General features: G+C 43.2%; 1 protein-coding gene across 1 annotated transcript; it reads right to left on the minus strand.

Moving 5' to 3' along the window:
• Nucleotides 1–2,045: 2,045 nt before the first annotated feature.
• wdr41 (WD repeat domain 41) lies at nt 2,046–9,792 on the minus strand. Its single transcript, XM_034547624.1, is given in 14 exon segments — nt 2,046–2,703; nt 2,802–2,938; nt 3,963–4,048; nt 4,659–4,782; nt 4,892–4,922; nt 4,924–5,075; nt 5,188–5,292; nt 6,124–6,186; nt 6,289–6,400; nt 6,926–6,988; nt 7,129–7,257; nt 7,364–7,412; nt 8,278–8,393; nt 9,442–9,792. Coding segments are annotated over 14 exon segments (1,356 nt in total). The 5' UTR covers nt 9,490–9,792; the 3' UTR covers nt 2,046–2,562.
• Between the last annotated feature and the right edge of the window lie 540 nt (nt 9,793–10,332).

Consider the following 10,332-nt stretch of genomic DNA (forward strand, 5'->3'; position numbering starts at 1 on the left):
GCATCTTCTTGCTGCTTTTTTTTTGTTTTCTTTTTGCTTTTCACAGTTTTTAATCTTCAAAAAAAAAAAAAAGTGAAAAACAACAACAACAATGAGTGAATGAGAGAGACTCATGAGCTGGGACAGGAGGGATCTTTGGTCCTGCCGTTCACAGATAAGTGGAGGAACAGACTTGCACTGTGTCACCGGTTCATCAAGTAATATCAGATGTTACACACACACACACACACACACACACAGCATTGTGACACTAACTGTAGACGTTTGTGAGAGGAAGAAAGAGGAGGAGCTTTGTGTGTGTGTTGGGTGCACAGATCCTGGAGATGTCCGAGTAGCGAGTCGCTGAGTCCGACCTCCAAGAGACCCGACTCCCATGTTTGGATCCAGCTTGTAACAAATAAATAATAAATATTATTATATTATTTTTTTTAATCAGCCGCTTCTAACACTTATCGGCTTTTTTTGGTTTTTTTTCAACCGATTTACTGTATTTCAAAATGTAATTCACTTCATTCATGAGATCAGCATGAGGTGTCTGCCCCCTGGTGGTGGCGCGGGGGCGCTGCAGCAGTGGTGGATCACTTATTACTGACACCGGGAATAGAGATTATAATGATTCGGCTTTCATATTTGAGAATTGAACCAGTGTTACCTCTTTAGTTCATCTTTCAGAGCACTTTTATTCCATTTTAACACGTGGAGGTATTGGAAAAGCACTTTTGATTTTATTTTATGAAGAAAATTGGTTTAGAAATTGAGATTAGTGGTTAAATCTACATAAATAAATAAATCTGAGCTGCTTTGGTAAAGTTGGGAAGTCATCATTATGTATTAGTTATGACTACCAAAGGCACAGAGAGCTCTTTACTGGTGCCTTATTCGGCGGTCATCTCTACACAAACAAAAGTATTTGGGGTCGAAATAGTTCCTCCTCTCTTCTAAAGAAAAGCCATACATGTTTTCGATATTTATAAAATATATATATATATGACCTCGGCTATATGGTTTGAGTCGGTAGTTCTGTCACTTGAAATTCTACCGGTTTTAATTATGAAATGTTGTTTTTAAAGACTAATAAACTGAATCAGGGGGAAGTTTGATCAGATGTGAATTCCACTATTGGTTCGTCTGTTATTGTTTATTGGTCACGTTCAACGTATTCATGGTATGCAGTCATTTAATCGTCTTAATCAACGCCTTAATGGTGCAACGTGCTTTTAGTTCTATTGTTCCAACACACTGTAAGAACTATAATGTACCTGTTCTTGTACATATTCTCCAAATGTATCATTTAATGCTTTGCATCTTACATAACGTTGTTTCTTTGGGCTGTGCATGTGTTGCAGGGGTGATTTCCAAAATCTCATAAACTGTTTATGTGGCCCTGAATGTTTCCAAATATATCTTTTGCTAGATTTTCTGTTCACGGAGACGTTTCCAGCAGCGTGACGACATCATTTAGACGCCAGTCGCTCCGAGTCCCCTGAGGCAGAACCAGGTTGCGTAACAATCAGCCTTCGCCACTTCCAGTAATCGGTATTTTTTTTTTTCCTCTGACGACGGCTGCGAGCCAATCCGGTGTTGTTTTCTATCATTCATGAAACGGTGAGAATATACGGTACGAAATTATTGTTTCAAAGAGCGTAAAAATCATCGGCCGTGAGAACTGTAATGTGTGTTTTTTGTTGTTTTTTAGGATTTTACTGCCACGTGAAAAGTCGTGTAAAAAGCTTTTCCATCGGGAGTGTTTGCTCTCTGGACCACGATGTCTTACTCTGTTCTGTGTCTAACATGTTTATTGTTCATAAAGTGTTTTAAAGCATTCTTTAAATTCAAAGTTGTTACCTGAATGGTGTATTTTAGCTCACCAATTAAAACTTTATATATTCTTTTGTTTTTAACCGGAAGCAAATGTCTGTTTCTTTTTTTTTTTAAGAAGTCCTCCACCCCCAAAAAGCCAATCATTGAACAAAAATCATAAGTTTGAATAAAGTGATTCATTGGATTCAATTTGTTTGTCTCTTGTTGTGAATTTTTGCAAACGATTACATCGACCTTTTATTTATTTGTAGCTGTAAACAACCCGACAATAAATATAATTCTAATAATATTCCTGTAGCTTGATCTGAAATACCGGGTTTAAATCTAATTATTAGAAACGCACCAAAAAAGTGGAGGTTTTACTGGAGTTATGTGATGTAAATTAGTGAGTTTTGGATGTTCGCCATTTTTCCAGTCGCTATGCTAAGCTAAGCTAACCGGCTGCGGCTTCTTCATCTGAGTATCGATCTTCTCATCTAACGCGTGCCAAGAAAGCCAATAAGCATATTTCCCAAAATGAGGACTGCAGGTGCTCAGACAGCAGCAGCCCATAATAATAACATTATGGGAATGTCCTGTACAAGACGTCCGATTAAATCAGGCTGGAAATCTAAATATTATATATTTTTTAAGTTAAACAACAACCATTACATCATCATTACAGTACATCCAAAAGATTCGACTCCACAACTTCACCCCGACGGCGTCGCAGCTTTTGCTCGTTCGAAAGGGGTCAAAAGGTCACAGTCCTCCATTCTCCTCCAGCTTCTGGAAGAGCGCCAGGCTGCGCAGGTGGGACTGCCGCTCTCCGTTCTTCCACAGGATCAGCAGGTGGTCCGTCGAGCAGGTGAGCAAACCGTTTTCCCCGAAGCTCGCGAACATCTGACGGAAAAAGAAAACAAAAAGGTGGTCAAAGCGGTCAAAGCGGTCAAAGCGGTCAAAGCGACGGCGTTCTGAAACTCGGCCGTCGTGAATCCTACCTGCACTGCCCCCGAGTGGCCGATCAGATCGCCCGTCAACTCCAGCGTCCGGATGTGCGGCGGGACGTCCGCGACCTTCTTGGACGGGAGTCCGGTCTGCTTGTTGGACCGGCCGAAGGTCCACATGCCAAAGAACCCTGATGGAGACGGAGAGGAAGGATCGTTGGGGAGAGTTCGTACGTCGATCGGGTGCTTAAGGTATCTGTACGGATAATATACTGCATGAGCTAGATGTTCAGGGAGGATTGGCCTAAAAACACATTATATGGGGAGAAAATCCACCAGAGTGAACTTAAAGACGCTCCAATCAACATTTTATAATAACAACGGGTCAAAGGGCGACACGTGATTTGAATGTTCAAGTTCAATCTGACTAAAGAAGCAAATAAAAGGGTTTTTATTCAGTTGTTATGGGGAACTTTTTTGGCCAATAGTTGCTTATTCACACATCCAGCAGTTGCAGGAGAGCGCGATCATTCATTCGTTGGTCTCCACCTGATGAACGCGAGTCCAATGTTCTCTCTCTTTTAGCTCCGTTTTGGGGTCTCCACCAACTCCCGAGGGAAACATCCGTCTCTTTAGCTGCTCAACGCTCCTCTGTGTTCTCCGGAGAGTGTCTGACTGTGTCTGTCTGCTACGTCTCAGTGAGATGCAGCAGGTGGAAGTTCACCAAAACAACGAGCCGACACCCGATCAGGAGGGAACGACGTTCAAATTAAACCATTTTTGGGAAACACGCCAAGTTTCCAGGCCACGGGAGATGCGAGTCATCGATTGGCGTTTTCCGGGAGACGCAACAAAACCAACGATAGATGAAGGATTGGCGAGGGGATGTCTCACACTCGAGATCTATTCAGAACCACTAGAGCTCCAGAGAGCGAGACCATCAAAGACCTCTCTCACTCACACACACACACACACACACACTCAACTGTAGACCACCGCTCTCAAGGGGTAAACACAGCCTCTCTGAGTGCTGCTACAGTACACGCCCTCCTTTGATTTACACAACACCACATCTGGACTGCATCACCGCCGCCCGCATATCAAAACACTCACGCCCAAAGTGAAGAGCACGCAATGTCGGTGTGTGTGTGCTGCTGTCATGTGTGTGTGCTGCTGTCATGTGTGTGTGCTGCTGTCATGTGTGTGTGCTGTCACCTGGGGAGGCCGGTTCGCCGGGTAGAGGCAGGTCCTGGATCTCCCACATCCTCACGCTGCCGTCCTCAGAGCAGGACATCAGCTCGCTGAAACAGAGACAACGGACCGCGGTCATCACCCGGCGTTTGACAGGTGGGCGTGCACCCAAGATCGGATCCTTCGGGCACCTATTCAGAGTCCGATGCGCATGTGTGTCCCGTAAATAATTCATCTTCGCTGGCTTTGTCAGTGAACATCTGAACATTTACACATTACGAGTCTCGTGGACCACCAAGACCCAGTCTGTATGGTTTTGATTTCTTCAGTTGCATTACTTCTCCACTAGGTGGAGCTACTGCTCTGTATTTCGCCTTTTATTTATATTTTTGAACACCAGTATTTTGCAAGTTTTTTTACAGATACATATTTATCAATTACTAACTGCTTATGCACGTTGTTTCCTTTTGTAAATAAGAATTGAATGATGATGAATGTAAAGATGATTTTATATCCTTACATGTATTTTTTTACATCTGTTATATTGCTCATATCTATGCCTTAGTTTATATCCTTATATATTTTTAAAACCCCCACCTTCTGTGTATTTATATTGTCAATCAACCCTTTGACAAGTTGGATCCCTGATATGTTGCTGGGCTGCATCTGTTGATTTTTTAAATTTTTTTTATAGATATCAGAACAGATCTGATATCTTACCTGTCGGATAACAGCATGGTGTGTAAGACGTTGGAGTCGTGGGCGACCTTCTTGTAGGCCACCACCGTCTTGGTCCGAATGCTGTACACGTACAGGCCGCTGCCCACAGCTGCAAGGATGTGCTACGCACACACACACACACACACACACACACACACATTACGCTTGTTATGGATCACGGTGACAAAAACAGACACAATTTTTGCATCCGCTCATGCCGTCTTCATCACCCTTGCCGTTGGTGCTCAGATGCTGAATGGACACTCTCGCTGGGTTTGGGGGCGGCCAATCGTATTTCGGCCTGAGAGCAGGCTTGTGACTCCTCCCACAGGATGTGCTCATAGCCCAGGATGTTCCAATCGATCGCATCCCATAAGATCAACTCGCCCGCATGGGAGCCGCTGGCGAAGAGCCCGTCTGAAGGAAGACGTGGAAACACAAATCATGTTTTCTCAATATCTCAAAACTGAACGCAGACACTTTTTTAATTTTTTTCCAGCGATGAGTCCGAGTTTCCTGGCGTACTGACCGCTGACGTTGATGAGCGCTCGAACCCGGTCCTGGTGGTCGGACAGGCGGTGGATCTCAGCCAACGACATGGAGGAATCCGTGGAGACCGTCAGCCTGTAGATGACTGAAGACAAGAAAACAATAAAGTTGTTTTAAAAGGTGCCGCGTGGCAATTTATAGAAAGTCATTGTTGTCGTTGACCCCGGTGGCCGTTAAGTGAACTGCATCCTGTCGAGCATCCAGGGCACCGGGCCAAAAGCACTCACATGACATAACAATACAATCATATTTCATGTTTTAAAAACCCCTCCCATCTTTAATGTTCCTAGATGTTATGTGGACCTTTTGGCTCCAGGATAGTTAGCCTGCCTTTTGACGTCATAAGCTAACGCTACGAAGCAAACTCACGTCAGATCTACGGCACGCCAAGCGCAGGTTAGCTAGCGGAAGTTAGCCGAGCTGCATGGATCTGATGTTGGTGACTTTTGTGACGTTAGCTAATAAAGTTAATTACAAACGGCGAGCAAAGACGGAGCGAAGGCAAAGACACTTAGGAGACGCGTTACCGTTACTTCCTTTGGTCCGCCCCACTTCCTTTACATAGGAATCAGTCCACAGGCTGTTAAAGGTCATAAAGGTCGCAGTTTTTTAGTTGCGTTAAAATCCCATTGGCGAACAGACAAAGGGCGAGATTGTTATTTAATCACTTAAAAATGTTTTAAAATTCTTCATGCAATGAGCTTATTGAATGTACTTGTGCAGCTGTATTATTAAGGAAAATAGAAGAAGGACCCGATATCAAATGATTCGGATCAGGTGAAAACAAACAACTATGTGTTCAGGACATCCCTACTAACACAAAGCGATTAATGCGTAAATTGTTGCATAATAATACGTTTACAACCATGTCGTTTTCATCCGTTTGCACACATTGAACATCGACGCCGTCCCTCACCTATCTCTTTATCCACAGCAGCTGCGACGCAGTTCTTGGGCAGCTCTATCAACGCGGTTATTCCTGCAAAATGACCCAAAAACAATTCATCCGTTTGTGTGCAAACCACCGGCTTCGGAGCAGTCGGCACGCGGCAGGTTTACTGTGACGCTGTTCCTTCCTCACCGGTGTCGCTCTGGTTCTGTCGTTGACACTGCAGCTGGAAGTCTGTGTTCCACACACACAGCTCTTCACCGCCGGAGACCCACACACACAGACGCTCCAGCACCAGCAAGCACTGAGGGCATGAGATACACGGGCTGTATTTAATGTGGACATGCACACATCGATGCACGAGCACACACACACACACACACACACACACAGATACAATTAGCCTTAGGATGCTGTGATTAACCTTAATGTGTGATCAAGAGGAGGCGGTTACCATTTCTATCTTTTTGATCATAACTGGCAGAACAACATTTGAGTCAAACATTTTAATAAGTGTATTATATATCATGCCAATGCAAACTTAATTGCCCAGAGTTGGACGATTGGAATATCCAAGAAAATCCAATGCTCCATATATGTATAAGGTGCATTTGGGCAGATATAATCTTCAAAACCACTTTTCCATTTTTGTTTAACCGAAAGCATAAAAGATTTTAAAAAAAATATGTGTTTGCATGATGCATTTTTAAACTTGTTCTTGTCAGGAAATATTAGTCAATACAGAAACGCTGAACTGCACAAGCCATAGGTGTCCACAAAAGTCATTTAAAATAAAAGTCAAATTGTTCCTCCAGATCACAACAATTACCTTGACAGAAGACTGAAGATCTGAAATGGTCTGAACCCGGTTGCCGGTATCCGGGTCCCATAGCTGAACGGGTCGGGTTGAGGAGAATCCAGATTAAAGTTCAAACACACGACAATAACATGAGAGTGATTTCAGTGTGTGTGTGTGTGTGTGTGTGTGTGTGAGTATAGGGGCGTGTGCTCCGCCTTTGGCTTCGAGGATACACTCAGACTCCGGTCTGACGAGGCTGTGATGAGCGAGGTGTGCGACGTGGGCCCGTTCTCACAGGTGAAGGTGGTCATGGCTGTTATTTGCTGGGAATGGCCCCTCAGCTCCTGCAGCCTCTCCCCGGTCTAACAGACAGAACGAGAAGGGGGGGGCTTAGCAATTAGCAATTAGCGCCACTGTGCTGTGTGCAGTTTCACAATGCGGTGGAATGAGCAGCTCGCGGCGTATCACCTCGACATTCCACACCAAGACGAGGCCGTCATCGCCGGCTGAGGCACATCTGGAAGACACAAGAGTGAAAGTGAGACCCAGACGTGACAAACACGCTTCGGCGCGCTTGGCAGGCCTTCGCCGTACAAGCAGTCAAACACGCCAAGTCGTTCTCCGTCTGTGTGAGGAATCATTTCCCCCCCCCACCCCCCACACACCCGAGTGTCCCGTCTCCTCCGGAGGACGTCTTAACAAAAACATCTGTCCCGGGGGCTTTTCCACCCCTCACTTGCCCTCTGACCCCTCAACCAGCCACACTGCCTGTTCCCAAAATCAAACAAGACAGGATGAGACCGGATAATAAAAAAATAAATAAATAAAAAGAGAGAGAGAGAGAGAGATATAAAATGAGGAGAGGGGAACTGTCCGAGGATACGTTTTTTCGGACTTCAAAAGCAATCTGGAGAGAATTTTCTGCCCTTTGCCCCCCCGACTGTGGACCTGTGTGCGGAGAGGACGAGACCCAGAGGACGGGGTTATTACTGGATGAGACCAGGCGTGAAGCAACCCCCCCCTCCTGACACACACACACACACACGTACTTAGTTCTGTTATAAAACCCAATCTGACGACTTATGCAGACCCACTCTACCATGCCGGTGTGCAGCGTGCTTCCACAAAGCAGCGCAGGTGCAAAACCCTTTATAGGTGTGCGTGCATGTGTGTGTACGGACACCACAAAAGGGCTTTTTGCTTGTACTGTACTGTGCGCACACACACAATCACATAGTGGTGATGATTGGGGCTCTTGTCATGCTCTGTAAGTTCTCTGTAGGTGAGGATCTCCTGTCAATCACAGCGGGATGGGGGCCAGCCAAGGGTAGAGAGGAGAGAGTTAGAAGGGGGGAGGAGGGAGGGGGTGGAGGTCTGCTCACCTGAAGTCATCAATCTGCACCAGAAATCGAACAATGTCAAAATGTCCTTTCAGCACCTGCAGCTCAGTGAACCAGTTTTTGGGCTGTTCCTCTCCGATGCACAACACGGGGCTTTTCTGCAGACATAAGAGGGAAAGTAGTGAGACAAACAAGCTGAGGTGCAGAGGTTGACAGTGGACTGTGAGCGAGGAGGCTGCAGAGGATGGAGCCGACGGTGGCGGAAAGAAGGTTAACTCAAGTATTGGACTACTTTAAGGATGTCCCTATTTCTGCTGTTTTATACTCATACTGCACGACATTTCAGAGGGAAATAATGTACTTTTTAATGCACTTCACATATATGAAAGTGTAAAAATAAATAAGGTTTAAAGTAAAAGTCTGCAGAATTAATAGCAAATATTTGTGTAGCAGTACTTTCTTCTCACGACCCCCCCGTGACCTTCGAGAGGTCGGGAACAACTGGACTTAAAATGCTGAGCTGTGTATGAAGTTGTTAAAATTGGCTCCACCTCGCAAAAAACATGAACAACAAACAATGAACAAGATGAACTAAGTTCCCTAAATCAGCAAACAATAATCATGAAAAAAAAAGAGCAGAACAAATATATAAAAATGCATTTATAACATGTACTTCGGCATCCCAGACAAGAGTAATTGTACATTTACCAACCTGGCTGGCATTATGAGAATTAAGATATTTAAGCATAAACCTACAAATCTGATTATAATGTCAGAAGACATTTCACTTCAATAGCGATACCACACTTTATTGAGACTCCTGTATTTCCAATTGTCGCATAATCTATAATATCTGCAACGAGTAATTTAAGTAATCATAGTAAAAGTAGTCACTATGCAAAAATATTACCAGCATTTTTTATATTGTAGCAAGCTATATTTACACATAAATAATAATGTTAGTGGTTATATTTACTTTATAACAATATATAGTATTTTATATGCTGATTATGGGTTTTTTTAGACACCAAATGTTGAATAATAAAGTGACGTCACATTGAAATACTCTTGCAAACCTTTTTTTTTGCAGTAATACACTAAGCTTTTTCTTTATAACCACACTAATATTGCACAAACATATATAAATAATGTAATAATATAGTTACAGAAGAAATACATGCATTATTGTACTGAGGGACATCGTACCTCCACTGAACCCTGCGCCTCTCGACCACCAAGCATCCACCGAAGCATCGTGTTTGTATCGGGTCACGTTATCGGAAGGAAAACAGTTTAATCCCGATTAATTAAATCTAATTATTCTGAATTTAAGGAACAAGCGAAGTGCCACGGTTCCATGCGCGCGCACGTTTGTCTCACGCGTAGGAACAGTAGGAACCGGAGACGCTTCCGCCTGTGTGTGTGTGTGTGTGTGTGTGTGCGTGTGCGTGTGTGTCGCCGGAGACACGTAAAGCCACTTCGCGGAGGATTTCACACACAACGGGAACGTTAATGGAGGAGCGCGCGAGCTAGCTTCATGTTGATGCCGTCACGACCACAACAAATCATGCATGTGACTACGGAAGCTTTGGTTGGACAAAATTCATTCAGGCCGATAACACTCTAGACTTGCTTTAATATATATTTATATATTTATATATATATATTTTTTAAAAACATTGTGTTTTAAATTATTTTTCTACAACAAAAAAAACAAAATTATTTTTTCACAACAAAAAAAACAAAATTATTTTTCCACAACAAAAGCCAAATAACCTCATAAGAAATTATTAAATAATCCAACATCTATGAATTTGCAAAAAGTGTTGCCAGTTTTTGTTTTCTTTAAGGGTCATCAAAAATATCTGTCCCATTATTGCTTTTATTTTTACCATGTGATTTGTTTTTGGAAGTCTTGTTTCAGGGACTGTTCTATTTTGTAAAAAATAATAATAATAAAATATTTGTTTTAATAACTCTGGTCTTTGGCTTTATGCCCATGATTAAGCAAACTTAAAACCACAATAAAAGTAAAATGTAATATTGTTTGGGGGAAACCATCAAAATGGTACAAAAATATAGCTAAAATGATTACAA

The sequence above is a fragment of the Cyclopterus lumpus genome, chromosome 12 (assembly GCF_009769545.1).
Source record: "Cyclopterus lumpus isolate fCycLum1 chromosome 12, fCycLum1.pri, whole genome shotgun sequence".
Lineage (NCBI taxonomy): Eukaryota > Metazoa > Chordata > Actinopteri > Perciformes > Cyclopteridae > Cyclopterus > Cyclopterus lumpus.